At 39.2% G+C, this 25,520-nt stretch overlaps 1 protein-coding gene across 1 annotated transcript in view; it reads left to right on the top strand.

Annotated features, from left to right (window-relative positions):
- Positions 1-25,520, top strand: part of pcxb (pyruvate carboxylase b) — a 329,618-nt gene that overhangs the window by 270,460 nt on the left and 33,638 nt on the right. The window contains exons 15-19 of the mRNA XM_055051195.1: positions 446-667; positions 10,761-10,917; positions 13,794-14,034; positions 17,603-17,770; positions 18,236-18,317. Of these exons, the coding sequence (XP_054907170.1) occupies positions 446-667; positions 10,761-10,917; positions 13,794-14,034; positions 17,603-17,770; positions 18,236-18,317 (870 nt within the window). The remainder of the gene's footprint in view (positions 1-445; positions 668-10,760; positions 10,918-13,793; positions 14,035-17,602; positions 17,771-18,235; positions 18,318-25,520) is intronic.

The following is a 25,520-nucleotide window of genomic DNA, read 5'->3' on the forward strand; positions in this document are numbered from 1 at the left end:
AACATATATAGTAACACATTTGGTTACTTTCTGTTCTCCACTTCATCACATGAGTCACTGAAACCAATCTGAATGTAGTTATAATTGGTGGGTGAGTGTATCTGGTAAGTCATACGCCTCAAGCTTATGGTTGATTAATATATGAAGAAAAAAAAATGTAGCAATGTTAGTTTATATTTAGGGTGAAACGCTTTATGCTCAATTACTTTGTTGTTAATCTTGATAAAAATATCTTTTGTATCTCAGCTTAACACTTTGTTAGAAGTAAATATGCACAGACAGATATGTAAGGATTTATAAACATAACTTCCACTAGTCTTTATGTAGGTAATTAGATGTTATCAGAACATTAAATTATTGATTATTTAATGGTTCTCTCTGTTTTCTGCTCGGCTCATCCCGTTAACCTCGATCCTTCCCTCTTTTCGCTCCGTTTCCCTCTCAGGTGACCCACCTGTGGGTTTCCGCGACGTCCTGCTGCGCGACGGCCCCGAGGGATTCGCCAAGGCGGTGCGAGCTCACCAGGGTCTGCTGCTAATGGACACCACATTCAGGGACGCCCACCAGTCGCTTCTGGCCACTAGGGTTCGCACTCATGACCTCAAGAAGATCTCGCCGTTCGTCAGCCACAACTTTAGCAACCTGTTCAGCCTGGAGAACTGGGGAGGTGAGCTCACTTCTGCAAACCTGCTGCTGTGACCCACTCCTTTGTGAAAACTTTATTGCAACTGTAAGGATCGAAATACCTTTTATTTCTGAAACACGTCTTTTGCTTTCCAGCCACAAAGAATCATTTTATTAAGTCATTATGTTACCTTCGGTTGTTATAAAAATGCTGCATATATAACATATGATTTAAAAGCGTTTTGACTTTGTAATTTATCATCTTAAAATTGGGAGTTTTTCTCTTTAAAAACTCCTGCGCTTTCTGTCTTCAGGAAGTCATCACAACTTCGCTCCTGTATTGAAATTTAACATCGTTTTTACCTGCATAATGAGCTCAGCGGATGCACAGTTCAATTAGGTGTTTGCTAATTACTGCTGGCTAGTCTGAAGGAGTGAAGTCGGGGAGTTGCTACATTTCTGTGAGGCAGAGGCTTAGAAAATGGAGCTGAGTTTCAAAAGAGGAGCTTGGTCCACTGTGACATTTTGAAAAACTTGCCATGGAGATTAAAGAATTTCTCAAAGAAAGAAAAAAATAAGTTTTTGATGAGGGGATAGTATGACATGATATAAAAGCTTAAAAAAGTAAATTTTGCATAATGCTGCCCTTTTAAAAAGCAATTTAAACAGAGTGATGTGCAGTTCTAAACCAATAAAACATTACATAAATAAAGAAATGGAACAAAATCAATAAAAACAAAGTTTTCCGTATGAACTCACAAACTACTGTCCTGCAGGTTGAACAAAACCAGCCAAATGCTCCACCTTTAACCCTCCAACGGGATAAAATAATGGCTTGGTCAACAGCATCTAATGATACCATTAGGCCTAAAAGTATCCAGAATCAATCGCTAACATCATTAAAAACCTTCAACTGTTGCTGATTCAGCACCATGTAGACGTCTTTAAAGGCCAACTGGAAAACTTCCAAAATCCCATTTCTACTCATTTAATTGGATGGGATCAGTTTTTAAAGAAGGTTTTATGATTGGTCTAAAATATGAATATTCTGAGGTTGAGTGTTTTCTTTTTTTACCAAACGATGCTTGAACCACTCCACTTGCAATACAAATATTTTTCATTTTTATGTTTATAAAAGGAAACGATATCCTCCAGTGTCTTTGGTACAAGAAACTGCTATAAATTTAATTATTTCGGATCAAAATTACAATCGTAAACACGAGTTGCTCAAATTTAAAAGAACTAATGATCACAATTGTTTATTGTTATTAAGATATGATTAAAATAACCTGTTTCTCATTTAATTATCATCATTACATTCATTGCATTCAGCATGCTTAGTCCTGGGTGAGTGGTTTACATCCCAAAGCGACCTGCATGTGCAGAAGAGGAACGATGGCGTCGCACTACAGCGCTTTGTTTGTGTTATAGTTTGGAGCCAATATCTAAACTGAAGCTTTTATTGCTTTACTAGACTCCGACTGCATCAGATTACATACTGTTTATAACTATTTCACCTCAAAAATATTGAAGTTGTTGGTTTTTATGCACTTAATGATCATAAAAATATAATTTTCAGTTTGTGAAATGGCGATAACCTTTTGTTTCATCAGAAAAGATTGCTCCAGTTTTGGCCAATTGGGTCGATTAATCTGAGCTGCAACCTACTGATCAGATTATTTTTCTAGTGAAGTAAAACTGAAACAAAGAAGGACGAAAAACATTTCAGAAAATTAAGGAAACAATGGATCTGTTCCAAGCTTTATTGATTTAAGATTTTTGATTTTTACACAAAACTGTGAAAATCTTGACATTGAAAAGCTACTTTAGTTTTATTCTTTCAGCCCAACAAACATGAGAAAAGTCTTTAAAGTGAGTTTCCACAAAGAAAATGATTATACCTTCCCCTGCCTTGAGTCATCGCAGAGATTCACTTGTCAATGAAACTTCGCAAGGCCAATCATGTCTGAGCAGAAGATGCAATTACTCTGAAATTGGACAGAAAGAAAACGTGAGCATCAGGTTTGAGCTCCTGTCTTTAGAACATGAATTTGAGTCGCTTTGAACAGGTTTGGAAAAAAAAAGGCATTTTTTCCGGTTTGAACCCACAAACACTTGGAACAAGTTTCCAAATTGAAATATTTAATGTGCAGTTATTTTAAAACAAACTCAGAGGAATCGCTCTTTGTTGTTTCTAAGGCTGTAAGGTAAATGAGACCTAAGCAACAACCTTTTTAGTTTATCATATGTATTCATAAATTTGGAGTTAAATTTGTCTTAAATTAATAAATGTTCTTACAGGACTCACCTAAAAAGGTTGATATTAATTCACTTTAGCTTTGGAAAAGCAGTCAGAATAAAACAAATGTTTGAATGAGTGCTGAGAAACATCAGTGTTTTACCTTGTAGAAAATGGCTGAATTTGTATCAGGAGAGCCTCACTGATGTGCATCTCATTACATCCTGTAAACCAGTCCTGAACGGTAGAATTGCTTTGATTAAGGTGGATGAAAACCTTTTACAGGCTTCCTCATCTTGCATCAGAGACTGCATTAAGATGTAAATTCCCATTATTTTGAAATAAACACAACCTGATCCTGGATCTGTGAAGCTTCGTCTCTGGGTTTAAGCTCAGCAGGATGGAGCGATCGCTGAGACTTTGAAAAGCAGCGCTAAATCTCCCACTGACCGCGGCGGCGCAGTCAGCGGGTTTACTTCACTGATAACAGACGTTTAGCAGGTTTTTTCCCCCCACTAATGTTTTTATCTCAGCCTTTGTTGCGATTCAAACAAGAAGCCACTGGAGATGAGTAAACCTCATAGATTCTTTTGTATTTGGATCAAATTTTCTCCACCGGTCTCACTTTAGGCTTTTACTGCTGCAGAAAAACTGAATTCCAACAGCAGATGGATATTACTTTGACAACTTTCACTTAGACTGGTGCAACTCTTTTTATCCCATCGTTCTAATACTGATGTGAATTACTCCTGCAGCAGTCTCTTCATTGTCTTCTGCTTATCAGGGATTCAGAATATCGTCTTCTCAGCCACATATAACGTCAATTTATCATTTTAAGACATATAATGTGTAAAAGGTTGTTTCCACACCTCATAGTCTGGTAGATTTGGTTTGATTGGGGAACCAAAATGTAACAGTTGTCACATTTTTATCTGGTGCAGTTCATATTCACACTGCAGTGAGTTAAACAAACCAAATGAGCAACCTGTTCCCCTCCTCGCCTGTGGTGGCGCTGCCTCAGGTTCCACTGAAGGAAACGACACAAAATCCTCTGAAGATGACATGCGTGCAAATTCCTTCTCCACCAAATAAAAACAAAAATTGAATGGCCTCAGATTTCAGTGGTTGTAGGATTTCTCTTTGGCTGGGGGTGACAGACTGCAGCCATTTTTCCCCGCTGGTTCTTGACTGAAACGTTTGTTCAGATTCAGATTTATTTGTATCCCAAATGGGCAATTGATCTTACAGCAAGTACAAAAAACTGAAAGATTAAAAAATAAACAACGACAAAACACACCAGAAGGACATGAAATACATCAATACCTAATGGAAAGAGTACAGCAGTGTATTTATTATTGACTGACAGATGCTACAAACACCAGATCAGGTGCAAGTCCATCTACCTTGTCCTGCATTAAAAATAGATGTTGCTGTAGGAACAAAAGTGCTTGTACCTGTTACTTTTTATGCTAGGAATTTGAGCCTGATGCCAGAAGGCAGAAACTGGAACTCAGCATGTAAAGCATGAGAAGAATCAGCAATAATGGCTTTAGTTTTCCTAATGATTTGTTTTTTACACAGTCGTGTAAGTGAGCATTGATCAACCCCTAAGATCTTATTGCTAGTATGAATTGCTCTGCTGAAGGTGTGATCTATAAAACAGGATCATAATTGACTTGTCAACTTGAAACTTTGCGAGCCTCCTTAGATAAAATAATCTTTGCTGGGCCTTGTTTTAATTGTATTTACCCAGAATGCCCTGTGGTATAGTCCACTTCCTGTTTTTGGAGTCCATTTGGCATTCAAATAAAGCAGCAGCAGAGTTCACTGTAACAGAATCGTGACCGAGGTTTTTTTGGTTTTGGTCTGCATCAGTTTGTTGCTAAGCAGGTCCAAGCAGAGCCGGTGTGGATGCCCCAAACTCAACATCAGGGACCATCTCCATACATCTAAAGGTTGATCCAATGGTACGCAGCGCTGTCTGGACAGCAGGGGAGTGGAGAAGCAGAGGAGCTCTTCACATAACAATCATGCCTGATGGTTGTGTGGGCGATTTGAGCAAGCCTTTAATTTTTGCTCATTGTGTGTTGACTGTTCCTAGTGCTGCTCCCAGACCAGCAGACGGTTCTGGTTCTGCTCCATCTTCTTCTCTCCTTGTGTAAAATGCCAGTTAATATGGAAACCTTCAGGAGGCGTTCTGATTGGATAACTGAACCACCGCATCTCGTTTGCTTCTAACTCTAAGAGCAGCTGCTCTGCTCACATTCACGGCTCTGTGTGAGTTTTAATGAGATCCAAACCCTCAGAACCGCATTTAATATCAGTGGCTATCACGTTCTGCTCAGAAATTAAAGTTTTTGGGAACTGCCTACCAATTTCTGGAATTTCTAAACCTCAAATCTTAAATTCAGCGTAAATGTTAAACACAATCAGACCAGATCTTGAAAACAAACACGCTTCCATATCTGTCATTTTTTTAGCTTCTGTCCCACATTTTTTGGGATGAAACACAACCAGTTTTTGTCGTTTCCAACATTCTGGTGGTTCTTTGAAACTTTGGCACAAAAACTACACAATATATATATCGAATTGCAGCCACAAGTACAATGTCAGTGTTAGAAATTTCACAGTTGCAAAGGACTGGAAGTTTATTAAAAGACTTATTTTCCAAGTCTGACCCAATGAAATTTCTGCCCAACTAACATTTCAATGTTTCAGTTTATTTATTTTCAGATTTCTAATTTGGTGAGACTTTTAGAGTTGCAATGTTTGTTATATTTAAAGTTTTATACACCAATACTTTGGAAGGCAGTGATGTATTTGGCAGCTTATTGGTCTCAAACTGCCTTTGATGCCCACAAGAGACGTATATTTTTAATAGGCGAGACGCCGAAGCTCACAGAAAATTGAGATGTTGATGGAAAGGAAAGAAAAAGTCAAGAAAACAGCTAAACTTACACAACTACATGTTTTCTGAAATTATGCAGCCTCACTCATTTTACAGTTTACTTTCGATAAAAAGTTTGCAAACTCCTAACCTGAAAGTAAATTTCCCCACAAATGGTAGAGAAAGTTTCTCTTTTGATAGTAAAAATTCACCGTTCAGTTTCCTTTTGTAAAAACTGGGACCGTCTCCCTGATGTGGCGCTCTAAATTGGTTTTCTGGTCCTTCTTACACACATCTGCAGCAGATCACGAGTTTTTTTTTTTTTCATCTTTTAACCAGATCAAGTATTAAAGGGATGAGCTAAAACACCAATAAAATCCATGGAAACACAACCTCGTTGCGCTCAGGCCTTGAAGGATTCCACCCACTAATTAGCAGACTGCGTGGCGTTAATGAGAGCAACTGCAGCGGTAAAGGCTGGGATCACACACTGCACATTAATCTGGGGAGTTCCTGCATCCGAGTGAACAGTAAATACATCTCACTTTGTGTCGCCCTCTTCCAGACAGCGCTCTGAACTGTGCTGGGTGTCGGGTCTGAAATCTTTTGTCAGTGAAATCTCTTGAAGTGTAAACAGGCTTTCATCTGAGTCAGAAACACAGGATATACATCCACTTATATGACGGCAGAAGAGCGTCGCTGAATTCAGATGTGAGACGAGCGTTGGAGGATGGTAAACAACTCTAACATGACGGTTCTGCAAAGAGCTGATGTTACGAGTTTTGGTGCATCAGATTCATTTGTTTTCCTGAGCTACAACAAATGTAAGAGGAATGAGGCGAGGTCTCTGGAGAAATGATCCCTTCCTGCATGCGAGTCAAAAGCTGCTGTAGCTTTTACTCAAAGTGTATGGATGGATAGTAGATTTAGCATGGATAGCAGTAGCTAAATCTTTCTGCAACATTTTATTTTTGGTTTAATAATTTAGGTATTTAAAGAAGCCGTGTTTCTTTTCCTGGTTTAGTTTTGTCTTTTAAAAGCATTTAAAGTGGAGTTATAAATCTTCAAACAATCTCTCAAACCTAATTTTCTTATTTATATAATTGAAATGCCTGCTTTATTTTTCTGACAGATGTAAGTGCTCTGATAACTTCCTGATGAAAAAGGAGCTCTTCATTATTCAAAAGTTAACAATTCAAGCATTTAAGTCTCAGTACATGTAAAAAAAGGATTAATATCAGGCTTTACGCTCAGTTCAATAGATATTTGAAAGAAAAATTGAATTACTTGAACACAGAGAGTTAAAAGATTGGAATTGGGCCGTGAAAAAATCAGACATGGTAAAAAAACAAGAAATTGGATTTGAGCCCGATTGACCTGCTGTGTGAATGTAGCCCAAGTTGTGCCTTCATGTGATATTTCTGCATACTTTGGAAGCATCAAGCAGGTAATTGAGCTACTTTTAATCCTTCAAAACAGTTTTGACATAAACAAGGAATTTTCATCATCTGCGAACCTGCAGATCCCAGAAGATAATCAGTTTCTGAACGATCAAACGCTCTAAAATCCACTCTCATCCCCTCTTTGATGCTCCGATTGAATTTCAGCAGGTCGTCTTAACCCCGACTCCCTGACTAAAAGCTTTAAAATGCTGCCAATGATTGGCTGACATGCCAGTAAAGACGTGTACCTGATAAAGAAGGTGAGTGTAGACACCTGATGCTTCACCATTCAGTCATCCTGTATTCCCAAAACGATACAATCACCTGTGGGAATAAAACACAACCTTCAAAATAATCAAGTTCCTGATTAACTATAAAAAGATCAACCTTTAATAAACATTTTTTTGCTCAGTTTGGTAGAACTGGAACGTTTGGATGTAAAGTCAAACATCTGGATTGTTGTTGGATCTACATGGATAAGTTTGATTTCACTAAATCAAACTTAAAATAGTTCTTAGTCAGGTGTTCTTCATATTTATGTTTTCATCTATTTTCGCATTAGGAGAAGTCATGTTTTCTGTCTCTTTCGGTTTGCACAGGACCAAAATTGCATTTCTCATCATCATTTTGTTCTGTTCTCATAACAGATTCCTCCCAGCTTCGCACTTAGTCATTTTAATTTCTCTCGGGACATTTTTGCTTCAAATTGGAAGTTAATTTTTAAGTAAAGACACCAGAATCTGCCTTGCTGTCCTCAGCCTGCTGGCTTAAAGCCTCCTCTCTAACGAGCGCTGTTGGTTTTTATCTGTTTTTGAAGGTTATTTTCTGTACAGCAACAAGGAAACAAACTAAGCGTTAGGTTTCTTCCTCGTTTTACCTCATAAGATGAATTCTCTCTTTTAAAACCTTAAGATCTAATATTTAGCAGCTGTCAGGAAACATTATCACCTCATTGAGTTTGTTAAACACTAATTAGACTACGATGCAGTGAAAGGTTCATCTCCGGTTCGCGCTGCTCGTAGCAGAACCTCTAAATGGACCCTCGTAAATCAGGGAACGGCCACAGGAGGAATGGATCCTGCAGCCGTCCTGACACGATTTCCCCAAACACAGCACAGTAATCAGAGAAACTCTGATCTCTACTGGCCTCACTGGTGTCCACAATGTGTCCCCATGCAGCGATGTTTTGTTTTTAACACTTTTGTGGTCTTGGAGAGGGAATATTGCCTTCACATGTTGCAGCTGCTTAGAGGCGGAATGAATCATTGAAGAGATTAAGCCTGTGAAAGCCCTTTGAGGATTAAGTCCCTTCCCGATATAGCGGTCCTCGCTGCTGTGTGGAAGATACATTAAAATGAACTGGGTCACACAATGCATCCATACGGCTGCTTCTGTTTGAGCTGCACACGTTTTAAAGACAATGTAAAGGAGACCTTATTGTTTTGGTTTCTGCTTTGTCATGCAGAAACAGTTTCGAGTTTGAAGAGAAAAGGCGACTCGATTAATCCAGAGCAACAAAAGAAAATCTCAGATGACATAAAAATTGACCCAGCTGTAAAAGTATCACATTTATTAGCCTGTGTAATTGCAGTTTGAGTAAAAAGGGAGATAAATAGGTTGATGTTTCTTACGTAACTCAGTGGGTTGACTTTTGGATGAGTCATTTTTAACCTTTATCGACTCTCGATAGACTCTCGAAGATTCTATTTAACTGGGGACCAAAGTTGAAACATTTTATTGCGTTTTCAGTAGGTGCAGTTCGCTTCCACACTGTGTCAAACAAACTAAAGAAAGTTTAAGAGCTCAGGAATGTGTGTAAATATTGCCAGTTGATTTTTCTTCCCAATAGAAACTATGCATACTTTAAAAGACATATTTAAAGATTTCTACACATTTTTATTGGGTATGCTCAAAACAATCATATTCCTGGCCATATTGGAAGTGAGGAGTGGAGAAATCTTATCAGTCATTTCTGCTCCTGTTCTGACCTGCATTATTACTCTTATTTCTACTAAGTATCAACTCCCAGTTCTCTGAATCTCTGGGCGTTTTTCCATCTGATAGTCCAGAAGATTCTATTTAACTGGGGACCAAAGTTGAAACATTTTATTGCGTTTTCAGTAGGTGCAGTTCGCTTTCGCACTGTGTCAGACAAACCAAACATTAAGGAACCTGTTCCCCTCCTCACCTCTGGTGGCGCTGCAGTAAGAAGCACCGAAGGAAACGACACGAAAACCTCTAAGGATGTAAACAAGATTGGAGTGGCATCAGATTTTAGCGTTTAGGATTTCTCCTCGGTGAAAGTTCAGATTTTCCGACTTAAGGGTCGGACATGTCGGATGAGCTTGACAGTAGCTCAAAACGCTTCAAATCATTCAGCGCCTCAACGACACATAGACTTTGGATGTAAACCAAACGCACCTGACACTGAAAACGTGTTTGGTGTGAACGTAGCATAAGATTTGCTCAATCCAGATCCCATGTTGCGTCTCCTTACCTGCAAATATAAAGAGGCAAAAAGAACATATTGTTGTAAATTATGACATTGCTCGCAGGTTTTGTATTTGAGTCAACAAAATGTAACTCATCTTTGCTCAGTAATGTAAGTTACAAGCCCTTGTCTTGTTTTATTCCTGGAACACTTCATCTGGCATACGAAGCATCCCAAAATAGGTTGTTTTTCTTCTTGAATGCCTCTCTGCTTCCTTAGCTGTTATGGGCATATTGCACTCGTTTCCATCTGGTTATTGTGGCCCACACTCACAGCGGAGTGGCGGCTTCCTGCCTGTCCAAAAGGAACCAGGCTGTGCTTCGTGTTTCCTGCCTGTGGGACCGGCTGTCAGTCTTCATTCACTTTATCAAATCATAAGGGTAGAGTCTGCCGCCTCGCATGAATTCCCCACTTTGCCTCATGTTGGGATATCTCACGTGCAGCGAAACGGTAATACCAATATGTCCAACATCAAGGCTGCTCAGTGATTTCCGCCCCGATCCAGGGCTTTTGGAGATGCTGACGTCAGCTGAAATTTAAACTAGGAGGGGGTATGAATTGTGTGAGGGGGCTTTATTTCTGCAGCGCTCATAAGAGCAGCAGTTGCGCTCCGTATTTTCTCTCTGTTCTTACGCATGAGTGCCCAGAAAATGATATTTAATGATGACAGTGTTGGATCAGCAGAATCCTGCTGGAGGCTTCAATATTCCCGGATGATATGATAAACGGGTATAGGAATTCCTTATCTGCTCCCACAGAAAGGAAAATGAGAGATTGCTTCTGCTTTTTTTTTTCTCCTCTCCTCTTCTCAATCGCTGCAACATTTCTTGGATTTTAAAAATTCCTTTGAAAAGAACCATAATCATATTTTATACAATCATCCATTATCATTCAGTATTTCTGCTGTCTGGGTGTTGTTTGCGGCGCCCGAGATAAGTTTGAAGTATCTCTCTTTGATTGTGTAATCGACATCAAAGTCAGGATGACAGATGAGGATGAAAGCCTAAAACCCTGTTTTCCTCTCTGCTTGCTTGCGTGTGTGTGCGTGCATGTGCGTGCATGTGCGTGCGTGTGCAGGAGCAACCTTTGACGTGGCCATGCGATTCTTGTCCGAATGTCCGTGGAAGAGGCTCCAGGAGCTGAGAGCTTTGATCCCAAACGTCCCGTTCCAGATGTTGCTGAGAGGGGCCAACGCTGTGGGCTACACCAACTACCCCGACAACGCCGTCTATAAGTGAGTCGCTCCTGCACACGGTTACATCCCAGCAAGCTGGTTATCTGGATTTTATTGCTTTTATACTTGCCTTGTCCAGTTAATGTTATTAATTGACCTTTTGAAAGCTACTTTAACCCGTTAAAGTTGCAGTATGAAACACTTCATGACAACAGTTGTAAATATTCATAAAGACTCCTTCGTGTTATGACAGGTGTTATGTCATGAACACTTTGAACATGTTTATAAAAATGACATGGAGGTATATTCTTAACCTTCTGTATATAAACACATGAGTTTTGCTTTCTTTCTCTTTTTTTTGTTCCAATCTTAATTTATTTTTAGATGTACCTGTGAAGAGTTGAACTGTTATGACTTTTGTGGATTAGAGAAACTCTAGTGCAAGTCAAACTTTAAGGTTTTGTTGGCTCAGATCATTGAGAGCCAAGCTATAATGAATGTATGTAAACCTGCACAGAGTTTTATTTCTGTTTTGTCTGCTGCATGTAGCTCTCTGCATCAAACCGCCTTACACAGCTGAGCGGCTCCATCACTTTCCTATTTCAGCATTTCTTTTGCCTGAAACGATGATTGAATTTTTTACAAAACATCAACTTGAATATGAGTTTCGTAAAGCCATCTGCTGAGTTCTGTATTATTGTCTGATTGCATTGAATTGTCCTCCTGCTGGGTTTTTTCTATGCAAAATGCCCAGGTAACAAGCAGCTACATACATTATTCTGTTGCCTTTCTCATGCAGTTATTTTTTTATGTAATTGAATGACTTGTTAGGCGTTACAAAAGCTCTTCAACAAATATTATTCCTTCACATTTTAGCAGAGCTGAACTGAGATTTCTTATTTATTAAATGCTATAAAGAATTGAAGGTCTTGTCCTTAGCACAAAGGTCATATGAGTGAAGTTATTGCTTGCTTCTTCAGCTGAAGAGACTGACGGTTATTCATGAGTCTGAATCAACAAATATAACAGAAGATCCATTTCCCTCGCTCTCTGCAGTGCCTCTAACGTCTCCTCCGCGTGTGGGCGTTCGGGTTGAGCTCCACTTTTTGAAGTTTACAGATGTTGGTCTCTCTCAGGGCGGCATCTTTAACCATAAATTCGACATGAAAGCTCTTGTTGTTCTGAATATATCTCTATAGGTTCCAACGTTTTTAATCAGGTCAGTTTATTTGATGTGTTCCTGTTTCCTCTTATCACGCTCACTGACTTGCTCATCACTCATGCAGCTGCATGCCAGTGATGCACTTTAGGACATAAATACTCTCGGGCTGATGCGCTCGCTCGCTCGCTCGCACCTCCACCTCTTTTCCAAGTGGATTCACAAGCTGCCTCAGTCACACACCGCCATCTTCAAGCATGTGAATCCCATGGCTTGATGTAAATTAGTAGTGGCTACTTTATGAGTAATGCCGCTGTCCCCTCCTCCAGCGTTCCTGCCGAATCACACAGACCTCCTCCTGCCTCCTTATTTTCCGCCGTTCCCGTCCCGCTAACCTTATCGTCGTTATTTATTTCCCCTGATGCCTCCCTCTGTTATTTTTTTGTTGTTGTTGTTGTTGCAGCTTTCATTCATCTCGCCACATTACGCAGCTCGTTCTTCGTCTCCCCCTCCCTTCGCTCCGCATCCCAAAGTGGGAGTGCTGTTGAAAATTTGCACATCATTGTGATTAATGGCTTTGATCCGGTCGCTTGGCTCCCTTCTCCATCCTCAGCTACACTCTGCCGCCGCCTCGCCCGAAACGGCTCGCCGCCACGTAACCCGAACAATCTTCATTAGCTAAATCAAATCAACGGCTGATTTTGTTTGATTCAATTTAAAGTGTGTTTTACACACAGGAATGCTGCATTTAAGGTGCAGCAGAAGTACTAAGGCCACTTTTGTTCTAACTTCAAGGTGTTTCGTTGGGATTTTATGTGACAGATTAAATATAATTGAAGAACGCAGTGTGTCTCTGTTTTTAATCCGTTGGATTTGTTTGTGGGCTGGCTGGCGTGTGAACAATAAAACACAAAGCACCTTTTAGGAGCTCTGAACCTCATTAAAAGATGGAGTCTGTTTACTAATTAAGTGACTTTTCTGGACTTTTTCTCGGGGGGTTGAAGAAAAATGTAGGCTGAACTTTTCAGATTTTAAGTTTTAAAAAGTAATTAAAAAAAGAAAACATCACAAATATTCGCTACCTTGTGTTGTTGTATTTTTTGGTTGTGATGTGACTTCCTGTACTGTATTCAGGAAGTTGTTTCCAAACCGCCTGGAGGGTCGATTCCCTGCCAACAAGATTGTTGAATCATATTATGAAGCTCAACCTTCTTCTTCTTCTTCTTCTTTCTCTTCTTCTTCTTCTGTTTTTTAAATGACCTAAATATGAGGCGTTAGTCAGAGCAGTGGTTTCAATTTGTTCCCAAATAAACCCCCAACACAGAGCACATTGTGTTCACACTGGACTCGCACACATATTGGACTGGTAATCGTCTCGTGGCACAAATAAACAAACACGCGGCCACACTCCCGTTTATTGGCCGAAACAAAAGCTCCCGGTGTGTGGGTAGATATTGCATTCAGAGTAACACGTCTGCAGTCGGCGCTCATCGCGGTTTTGAAAAACCTGATTAAGATACTGGGGCAAAGGCAGTAATGAGGGATTTACCAGAAGCAGCTGGGATAATGACTCCGCTGTACATTTGTCTCCAGTTATTGCCAGCTCCTGCAGGCTGTTTAAGCTCTCCGCTCATGAAAATAGTGAGAATAGTTTATTTACTCAGGTGTGGCGGTGTTTATGAGCAAATATATGGGAAGGGATTAGCATCAGGGGTTCAGTTTTGCATGTCGACAGCTCATTAGACACATGTTCAGTGTGAATGTATTGCTCTTCCAGGTTCTGCGAGGTTGCCAAGGAGAATGGCATGGACATCTTCCGCGTCTTCGACTCCCTTAACTACCTGCCCAACATGCTGCTGGGTATGGAGGCAGCGGGGGCAGCCGGCGGCGTGGTGGAGGCCGCCATCTCCTACACGGGCGACGTCTCCGACCCGATGAGGCAGAAATATTCCCTGGACTACTACGTGAAGCTGGCTGACGAGCTGGTCAAAGCCGGGACTCACATCCTCTCCATCAAGGTGAGGAAATGAAGGCGGGACGCCGGCGTCCAGCCCACCAAGGCTTTCTAAAATAAACCCAGTCCACAGCAGCAGCACCTTCCCAGTGAGTCAGTCAGCCCACAGAAAAACAAGCAGACATAAAGAATGAGGTGGCAGGACGCGTCATCTGAGGAGTCCAAGCTTTCCTAGCAACAAAACTCTGGTTTCAGTTTACACTAAGACAATGATACAACAAAAATGGAAATTTGGTTCCGTTTCTGTTAACACATTCACATGAAGCCGTTCTAATTACAACCTTTGTTTACACAGTAACAGTACACATTGAAATGGTGCAATGCCCTCACCAAGCCACTAGTTGGTGCTCGGTTCTTTGAAGCTAAGTGCGCATGTAGTTAAAAAATTAAGTTCTACTTGAAAGCACGTCGATTTGCGTTTCCCCATCAGATCCTGGTTGAAAACGCACTATGCGCGTCTGATGAGGGTGCAGTTGGAAAAAAGTGGGGTAACTGCTGAAACACGTCTGATCTTTCAGATACACGCGTGTATTTTGTCACCTTAGCGGTGCGGAGCGGTGAAGAGACGGTGGAGGAACCGTACCTGATGGGGAAACACAAATTGTAGTAACGCCAGCAGTGTCAGCAGTTTCTCCTTCTTCTGTGGATTGTACGATGCAGCTGTGTTTTGAGTCATATTACGCATGAGCTCAGGATTCCTTAACAAAAAAGGTCCATTTGTTCTGTTTACAAGACAACAGACACCGGTACGTTTCAGAACCTTTGCACTCTGGAACCCGTTCTCAATCTGTCAGAGAAAACATTTGTTGGTTTCATATAAACGTGCGGTACAAACACAACAAAACCAGAAACTGTTGTTGTGTAAACAGGGCCCTAGCGGCCGCTGAGAACAGGAATGAATTCTCACTTGGTGATTAATTTGCTTCTTACTTCAGTTTATGAATAAACAAGTTTTTCTTTAAATAGAAGCACCATAACTACTAAAAAGAAGCAGTTGCTCTTATATTAATTTGGACTGTCATGAAAAGGCAAAGAAATGTGTCGAGAAAGTTGCTATCATGAGAAAAACCTTTGTTACTTTGACTAGGATCCAGGAGAGGATGTCGCTGCTAATTAAATACTTTTTATTAACTAATAATCGGTAGGATGACTTACTAAAACAGCAGGATTTTTAGCAGTTTGTTGCCTGAAACATACAGATTTGTAACATACGATGGACTAATAAGGCAAAACTATGAAAGTATTTTAAAAAATATAAATTACAAGAATAGTGATAAAATCAAGCATAAAATACTAACATTATTATGAAAAAAAATACATTTGTTTATCTTTTTTTAGTTAGTAAAGCAGTAATTTTATAACTACACAAATAGCATTAAAATGAAGGATCTTGTGAAGTTATATAAGAGTTAATATTTCAAAAAGTATCAAAATATTAATTGCATTTCTTATTTTTATATCTTGTTTGCTTTTATAAAACAATAGATGGAAATTAGTTAAATCTGGCATATTTACAACAACATTGGACATTCATCAATATGCACAGTGCCATTAAAATAAAATCAATCAATCAATATTATAAGTAGCAGAAATTTGAAACAGTTCCGAAAACCACATAGACTTTCAGAGCTGCTTACTTTAAGTCTTTATAATACTCAGGGTTTTTTTTGTAATTATCTTTTCATTAATTTTTGTATTTTTTTATGTGAATTTAATTTTTTCTGCTTGCTATTTTGAACATCACTTTAAAGATGCAGCTCAAACAAAAATGTCTCATAGTTTTATTTTATTTGGTTCATATTATGATTTTATTCACATAATAGCCTAACATTATTTTAATAAAATACTTGTTGTAGTAACACGATGCCAAGATGGAGGGGCATCAATCTAGGATTGGGGGTTATGATGTAATTTCCAACCTATTTGGATCCTATTATTGTGAAATAATGAAAACTATTCAAGTGAGAAATGTTCAAGATGGCTGGCAGGTTTCCCAGGAGCAGACGCTCCTGGGAAACCTGGCTGCTCCTGGTCGGAGCAGCCAAAGTGCTTCACTTGAGTATCTTTGTTAAAGGTTAAAGTTCATGACTTGACAACTTAAAACAAATGGTAAAGTTTGCTTTGAATAAAAAGATGAAGGTAGATATTAGCAACAAGACAGTTCGAGATGCTTTGTGTGATGAAAACATAAAATGAGCAGGAGTGTGGAATGGCAAAATGGAAGAAAACAATAAAAAGTTGGAAAAAAACTAAAATAAGTTATCGTTAATCAAATCTTAAAGGAATTCAGTGTTTCGGAAGTTGTGCAGTTTTCTGGAAGTTTGTTCCAGATTGCAGGAGAATAAAAACTGAATGTTGCTTCTCCATGTTTGGATACAATGCCTGATATGAAGCACGGCGCTGGAGGCATCATGATCTGGGAAGCAGCTGGAAACAGTTTCGTCGTTAATTCTGCTGAAGAGTTTCTCAAATTTGGTTGTTGAGAGACTTCGCAGTAATAAATTGTTAAAGTTTGACTTCTTAACAAGCCTGAAGCTTCCCAGGTCTTCCCAGGGTAAAAAGCTCTCATATTTGAGCCTGTTATCCAAAATAATAAACAAATAGTGCCAACAAATAATTTCTCACTCAAGCATGAGCGATTATTTTAAAGCAGGAATGAGTAATTCCCACGCCGCAGCAGTGTGTGAATCATTGCACTGCAAAAAGCTGGTTTAACTAGTAGCTCTAAGTTCATAAATGGAGGTTAAACAGACAGAAAATGTCACTAATCGGTAACGTTAGAACAACTTTTCTGTGACGAATCGGGTTCATCCTCACGCACAGTTTTCACACGCGTCACAAACGCTGTCGGTGAAAACGTTATGAGGAACGCAAGCAGGTGAAAAGATCAGCCTCAGTGCGCCGGTATGTTAAAGTTGATAGAAATTAATTTCCCTTGTGACAGTAAAGCTATTATAAACTCATGAGAAACAGGACAGTCTTGACTTTTCCCTAACCAGTGTGTTGCGCTGTGTTAAAATTGCCTCGGTTGAAAACAAGCTGCTCCTTCAGAAACCTGGACAGTTTGGGTTTGTTAATACAGTACAATGACTTCATCTGGAGAAACTCCTATTAATTTATAAATTGTGGAGCTCTTAATCTTTAGACAAACTCCTAACAGGTTATAATCATTTCATTTGGTTTTTCTTTTTGTTTTGTTTGTATTTCCTCTAATTCATGTGAAGCATTTCAAAAGGCCCTTTTGCTGAAAATGTGCTATATAAATAAATTACCGTACCTTGCATTTATTTAATGACCTTATGTATCAGGTCCAAGTCAATAGATTTCAATATGGTTACAAAATGTAATTTATTTTAGTAATTTCAGCAATATTGGTATCATTAGTTGCAATGTACTGCTGGAAAATGAAATCAGCATCTCTAGAAGCTCCACACTTTTTCCTTCCACTATACTTTCCATAAATAGAAAGAGCACAGCGAGCAAAAAATATCCAAGTGGAGATTTGAATCTTAGGCCTTGTTAACTATAATAATCTTGATGCCTTATTGATGTCGTCCTGTTTCTCTCTGCAGGATATGGCCGGCCTGCTGAAGCCGGAGGGCAGCAAGCTTCTGATCGGCACTTTGAGGGATCGCTTCCCAGACGTTCCCATTCATGTGCATACACACGACACAGCTGGAGCCGGAGTGGCAGCCATGTTGGCCTGTGCAGAAGCAGGAGCTGACGTCGTCGACGTGGCGGTGAGAATTGACCAGCTGGATCTGACTGAGTGTCTTAGCTTTAAGATGCAAAGAATAGTTTGTTTTTCTGCTGGCTGGTTCAGTTTTCATTGGTGAAATGTGACAAAGCGAGACAAAACAGCTGCTGCAGCCGAGATCATTTCCCTCACTTTGTTCAATAAGTTCAGCCTGGGCAGCTGCATGTAAGAAATGGCCTGTAGTTTGAACTCCTAGGTCTCTGCACCATTTAGTTTCTGTTTCCTCTCATCAGCATTACAAACCTCAACAAAGCTTTACCCAAAATACCATTTTTAGGTTCTTCTTTAGAAAGCTGGGAGTTATGCAACAATCATTCTCTTAGTAATATATTCTGAAGGTAATCCCTAATGAGCAGGTTAATTTATTGACTACTGCGTTATTGCAACAACAAAATGAATGTGGTCTTATAAACGTATTTAAAAACAGTATGAACTTCTTGGCCTGCAGGTTGACTCCATGGCTGGGATGACGTCTCAGCCCAGCATGGGGGCCATCGTCGCCTGCACCAAAGGGACTAAACACGACACTGGTGAGTAAACGCTGGGAAATTTAAACCTTTGGTCAGGAAGCTGCTGCTGGAGTTCTGACTTAAACCAGGAAGTTAGAGCTCATCACACCAGTTCTGAGGTCCCTCCACTGGCTCCCTGTAGCTCAGAGAGTAGACTTTAAAATACTGTTAGTTAGTTTACAAATCACTGAACGGCTTAGAACCACAATATATGAAACATCTGCTGCTGTTGCTTCAACCTTCCGGACTCTCAAGCTTTCTGGTTCTGCTCTGAAAAACAAAAACCAGAACCAAACTGGGAGAAGCAGCATTCTGAAAAACTGCAAAACTGCTGAAACACTGAGTTCCTTTAAATCTAGACTAAAAACCCAGCTGTTTAGAGTTGCTTTTGAAACATAATCGATTAAGAATTTAACGATGGCTCTTGATTAAATGTTCTGTTTTGGTGATTCTGTTGCATGACTTTGTATTTTTGTGTTTTTATGATGTAAAGCATTTTGAAATGCGTTGTTGCTGAAAGGCGCTCTATAAATAACATTTGATGAATTTGATAGATAGATATATATAGAAAAGAAAACATTAAATTGTCCAGATCCTGGCTAATGACCAGCTGCATCTGCCTGACTTGGTTTTAATAGAGAATCATGAAGATGTGAGATTCTTACCTACTGAGAAAGGAAGCAGGAGCTACTGATATAGAAAGAGACTGATTTATAATAAAAGTGACAATCTGAGATTTATGCATGCTCTTTTTCATCACATTGATTCTAGTTTAACACTGACCTCTAGTCTTGAATTTTTGGGGTTAAAAACTGTGATTTCTGTCTCTTCTGTGTTAAATTGAAGAAGATTCTGACTCGGTGGTTGTAATGGACATTTCTCTCGTGGAAACATTTCTTCACTACAACAAACTAGCACCAGACGCAGCACCGATCCGCGTATCCATCTTCTGCTTTGTTTTCCTGACTTTCATGAACAAAACTTAGAGATATTTAAAATCCTCCAGTTCAGGAAAGACTTCTTCCCCGACCCAGAGAGGTTATTCATGGTGAATAAAAAGTGAACCGAGGACACAGCCTTGAGGAACCCCACATATGATCTCTGTTTACCCAGATTCATAATTGCCAAATGTCACAAAGTAAAGTTTTTAACTTAGAGATGTTTGCGATTCAATGTTATGAATCTAAAAACATATTTGTGTGCTCAATACGAGTTATTTTCAATAATGTTTAACCAAAAAGCTCTTTTTGATCAGTGCTGTTTTCAACGTGAAGTGCTGTGTGTTTAGTAGATAATAGTCACAATATGAAGACATGTCACTTCATCCTTCTAATTACATTTGACAGGATAAAATCCACTCTGAAACAATACCTTTAAATTTGCTCCCCATGCTCTTATTACTGGGCGCAGCTTTTAATGAGACAGTTTGTTAGATCACCAGTGTTGCGTAGAAATAATTTGATTCTTTCTGAGCGAAAGTCTGCTACTTAACATGAGGGAAGAAAAATCAATCAGCAGATCAATGATGCATTTGTAATTACGGCCCTGAAGCGAAGGCGACTTGCATATTCTGCTGAGTAACGACGAGCGAATGCGGTTATGATGAGAGGAGAAAGAAGTTGGCTGTCGATAAAGACATGCAGTCCTAAGCAAAATGCTTTTAACTCATGAATTAGTTCAAAGTGAAATAAAACAAACTGGGTTTTTTTTCTACAAAAAGTCCCTTTTTGTGTTTTTAGATATAAATAATTTGATCAGAGTAGGACTTGTTGCCCTGGGCAGCCTCCTTGCTCTGACAATGGGGCGGCTTTCTCCACAGCAACCTCACTGAGATTATTATGTATTTGCTTCCCAGTATCACTCCGCCAGGTTTTATCAGAGATCTCTGAGCTCCTCTGAGGAGGTCATGAGATAAATTTAGAGATAGACTCATGTGCTCTTTCTCCTGTGGGTTTGTTTGTTTTTTTTTTGGCCACAGTGACTCTGAAGTGTACACCTTTCATGCGCCGTGAAAAAGCTCCCCGCTCTCGGCAGCGACCTCCGCTTCCCACAGCGCGGGGCGCCGATTTGAAAACAGGCAGCAGGAAAACGTGCTTTAAAAACTAAAGGAACATGAAACGAGTTTAAATTAATGGGAGGTGATGTGAAAATAGATGGTTATGTGGAGAAATGCGACTCTGCTCTGCTAAGTCGATCTGATCCCTCATTTTCATTCCTCAGAACCTCGAGAAGCTAATTTTGTTTACGTTCACACTGCCCTGCAAGGTCCAGCATGCTGCAGAATGTTAGTCCCATTATGTGCAGTTGGTTAATGCAGATAATGCATTAATGAAACACTTGGTTTAGTTTCAGTCCCCCCTGCAAGCTCTGATAAGGAAAACATTTAACTATGCTGCTTAATCATAGGTTGACTCGGCCTCTTCTGGAGTCACGTAGTCCAGTTAAACCAGTCAGGGTTTTATTTTACGCTTTGTATTCAAAGTGTCTCCGTGGTGTTTGCTGAGATCAAATGCTTTTCCTGTTTATTGTCCAAGCTTATCCAGCAAAGATACATTTTGAAACACAAAGTTACAGTTCGGTTATCATTGACCGCACTGCTGGCGGACTTTAGATTATCTGTAGAAAGCCTGTCCTCTAAGCTGAACGGCGTCCAGGCTGCAGAGACGGACCACAGATTCTCTGGAAACGACAAACGCTGAAGTTGACCAACGTTTGGACCAACTTGTGGCCAAAAGCTGTGAGCTTTGCAACAATAACAACTGGCTCATATCAACAACAGGGTGGCAGATTTGGAAGGATGAAGCAGCAGCAGCAGAATATACGGATCAAGGGATTACCTGAGGACGTTGACGGTCTGCGTCCTTCTGTGTTTTTCTCTCAGCTCCTCACTGATGTTCTCAGGTTTATGTTAGACTCCCAGTATTCATTGAGGTCAGGTTACCACGGCCACCAGCAAATGGAGAAGCTCCTCCTCTTTCCGACACTTGGCTTTTAGCACATCATCACGACAATGCTCCTCCATGATGCCGTTTACAATAGTTCTTAGGGTTGTTGTTTGTACAATGAGCTCAGCAGACACGCATATCCTCCAGGTGTTGGCTAATTGCTGCTACCACTAGTCTGGAGGTGCCAAGTGGGTGGAGACTGATTTTGTGGAAATAGGCGACACTTTTGTGTTCCTTACAAATTCCTGCCACGAGTGACTAAATGATTTCTCAAACATGCATGAATGAGTCCAATCAACCCTCCTGGTTTGTTTTTGATGAAAGCATAACATTAAAACCTTGTTTTTGTTTTGAACTGTTGCTCATTTCTCCACATAGTTGAAAACATTAGTCTAAAGGATTTCCAACAAAAACTGTTATTTTTCTTGCATTTGAGGCATTTTATTTTTCTTTTATCAAACCTTTTTTTCCGTGGATGAAACAGACAACATGATGTCCTGTCAATATTCCCAGAAGAACTGTGGTGCTTTTTGTCAAACATAATACACCAATAAACTGTGGTGGAGTCTGACCCGGCAGGAGTCCTTGCAGCTAAATTGACTTCGTTGCTGGTCTGATTTTTCTCTGCAGATATTCATACAATCGCCTACTGAAAAAAGCAAAATTCATCACGAACAGGAGTGTTTGTTGTTGTTTTTGTCGCGCGCAGCAACCGAGCCATTAAAACACGCTGCGTTCTCACTGTGGCTTGGCCTTTTAGTGAGAACCTTTCTGCATGGCCGCTGCTCTCGCTTGCCATCTTCATGGCAGGTTCATGTTCAGATTGCGGAACAAACTGATGTCAGCCGGAGACACGCAGGAAGCATGATATGTTGCTGAGACACGGTTCAGTTTGGTGGCTGAATATCAATGTAGTGCCAGACAAACCAGAAAAGATGAGGCCGGTATTCAGGTGAGACTTCGCCTCTGCATTCATACATGTGTTCATTCTGCGTGACCCTGGCTGACCCCCTCCTTACTACCTGATGCTTTTATTCCTGTCACTTTCTGCTGCTTCGCTCTTCTCATCTTTGGCTCTCTTAATGCCAGTTCCCTCCTCCAGCTTGTCTTGCCTACCTCACCACTTTTCTAATCAAGTGCGTCTCTCCCTTGGATTCCTCCATACCTTCCTGACCTTTGCCTGTTTACTGCTTTCCTTTACTCCCACTCTCCCTCTTTCTCCTGTCTTGGCTCCAAACCTGTAATCATCGCTGTACACTGTCTCCATCCCTCTCTCCCTCAGCTCCCATACCTGCTTCTGTCATATTGTCTCTACATCCTCCTCTTCCTTTCTCTCCCAGTCTGTGACAATGCCATTAGCAGCTTCTTATACCCAGATCACTCCCACTGCTCATTTTCTTCCATTTTCATATTATTTTTTTGCCCTGGAAAATTTTTAAAATTTGTTTAAAATGTCATTGTGCGTACTCAGGAAGCTGCAATCTGCACGCACACACCTGTGTGACAGATTATTCCGTTTGAATGATGATGCATATTAAAGTGGTGCTTGTGTTTGACTGCATTCGCTCCTCATGCATCATGCATGGCTTTAATTGATGCCGCAGCGCTGCAGTCGATCAAGGTGGAGGAGTTGAACCAGAACTGGGTGTTCTGCCAAGTCCATATTTATATTCAGACATTTTCTGAAATCAAAAGATATTAAAGACAAAGCAAATACTGTAAACAGCAAAGAGCAGAAATCAGATATTTGTAATTCCCCCCTCACTTTTTTGGCATGAAATCAGTCAGATTAAACTTTTGGGTCAGTTAGGATTAAAAAATCAGATCAGCTAAATTCTAATACATAATGTGAGCTTTTCGTCTTTGTAGATTTTAATCTTTACATTATGCAAAGTTTTAGAACATATTAAGATCAAATTTGATTATTAATGCATCACAAAACTTACCGCTTAACTACTATTAGTTTGTAAATTGCGGAGTAGTTATTCTTATTCCTTAGAGAAACTCCTACCAGGTTGTAATTGTGAAGTGCTTCAGTTGTTCTTTCCTTAGCGTTTTATTTTGTTTTGTTTGTATTTCATGTAAAATGGCTCGTTGCTGAAACTTTGCTATATAAATGAGATTACATGACCTTATCAAACAGTGACTTTAAAACTTAAAGGGATTTTTACAAGAAGCCCATGTGAACATCTTATTTAAGTGCATTATAACATTTACACAAAGACTGAAATGTGCATGTCACAGAGTAATGATGGTATAAAGCACAGGTGCATCTCCATAAATTAGAATACCATTAAACAGTTAACACATTTCAGTAAATTTATTCTAATGTATTGTAAAATAAGCACAAACGTTACATATGTTGACAGGTAAACTGAAAACAGATGCAGGTCATGAGCCAGTTTGAAATCCCCGCACACAAACATTCAGCTCCTCGTTTTGATTTGTCCTTTTGTTTCTAATATTTATCTTATAATCTGCGGTTGATTGATATCTGACAATAATGCGCGACGCTGCATTCGTTTTGTTTGTTGTTGTTTTCTCGCAGTATTTGCTTTGAAAGACGAGGAGCAACGCAAACCTTCATCTCCGTGTCCCTGAGCATCGTTGCATTAGTGAGATTTAATTCTCTAATCTTTTTACTGCTGTCATAATTTAGACTCATTGTCAGTTAATAGAAGCTAATGTGGTGTAATGTACAATTGTTTAGAAGTATTTGTTTTCTACATGATTTCTTTGAGTTTGAAGAGTTTTTTTCTGATTCTTATTTTTTGAGCCTTATTTTTACCACGCAGTTTATATTTGCAATATTTAATATCATAGTTGGATACAACATAGGTGGATAGAGTTCTCAAAAAAAAAGATCTTCTCCCCTGAAGTACTTATTCAAGAAATCCCTAAAAGTACTAAAAGTATTTAGTACGTACTGAGTAACGGATGCTGTCATCAAATGAAAAAACATAATTTTATGTGCAAATTCTGATATTTTATTGACTACAGTGAAAAAAGACACACTTTTCCAGTTAATTGTTTATAAATTAAAATATGTGAAACCAATTCTCAGTTAGTAATGTGTATTTATGTTAAAGTAAAGGCGATCTATAGTGTTTACTGTATTCTCTTGATCTCAAAATGCCTCAACAGATAGAACAATAGAACAAAGCTGGTGTATAAACAGGAGGTCTCACTTCAATATAAATTGTAGTTTTGGTGAAAGCGTGTTATTGTTACCCACTGTTGGGTAGAGGAGCCACAAATTTTACTCATAGCAATTTTAGTCATAGCAATATTACTCAGGTAAAAGTATTGTTTAGTGAAATTACTCCTAAGGGTATTTTTTCCAAAAAGTTACTCGTGTAATTGTAACTAGTCTCTACTACCCACCTCCTGTTGTTCATTTGGTGATTCCTTTGTGAAGATATTCTTTAATTATTACTCTAATTAAAAATATTCCAACCTGTAAATGATATTAGCAGTTTGATTTAATTGTTCTCTGATTTTTATACTTGGTTTAATATGCTGGCAAATTATCACATATGGTGTACATTTGAGTTTTATTTTCTTGTTTTGTGTTATGACGGTTGGTGTAAATCACATCCATGTGTCAAACTTGAGGCCCGTGGGCCAAATCCGGCCCGCCGTACACTGAAATACTAATTTAAGTGTGCTTAAATGTTATGTTGTCTATCAAATCAATGCAGTTTTTGACTGTTTTCTGCCAAATTATATCAATCAGTCCCTCCAGTTTCTTGAGTTATTGTGTAAATTCACAGAAAATCAAACAAATTTTTTGCGCTCATTGGGAGATATTTTTGCAGATTTTTCTCAAAATTTGTCAAACATTCTTACTTGTACTAAACAACTGCTTCTATATAGAAAATAATAAAAAGTCACATTTACTGTGAGAAAAAAAGTGCAAATATTCCCCATTAGTTCCAAAATTTGCAAACAACACTTTGATTTTTATTGCAAAAGAATCACAAAATCCCCCAAGGACTAAAGAGATGGTCAATATTATTTAATTTTAAGAATTTATTCATATTTTAACAGTTTATGAACAGGTTTTATCATCCATTCTGGCTCAACTGGCCCTTTAAGAACATTGATGATTTTTATTTGTCCCAAAATGAAAATAACTTTGGTTAATTGCTTTTATTTTTAAATGTGCTATACAGATAAAATGACCTTGACATTTTTAGACCTGGACATGAGTCATTATTGCTAAAATACATATTTTTCTTTCACTTTGACAAGCTAGTAACTTTGTTTTTGTATATAA

The sequence above is a fragment of the Poeciliopsis prolifica genome, unplaced genomic scaffold, assembly GCF_027474105.1.
Source record: "Poeciliopsis prolifica strain line A6 unplaced genomic scaffold, Auburn_PproV2 SCAFFOLD032, whole genome shotgun sequence".
Taxonomy (NCBI): domain Eukaryota; kingdom Metazoa; phylum Chordata; class Actinopteri; order Cyprinodontiformes; family Poeciliidae; genus Poeciliopsis; species Poeciliopsis prolifica.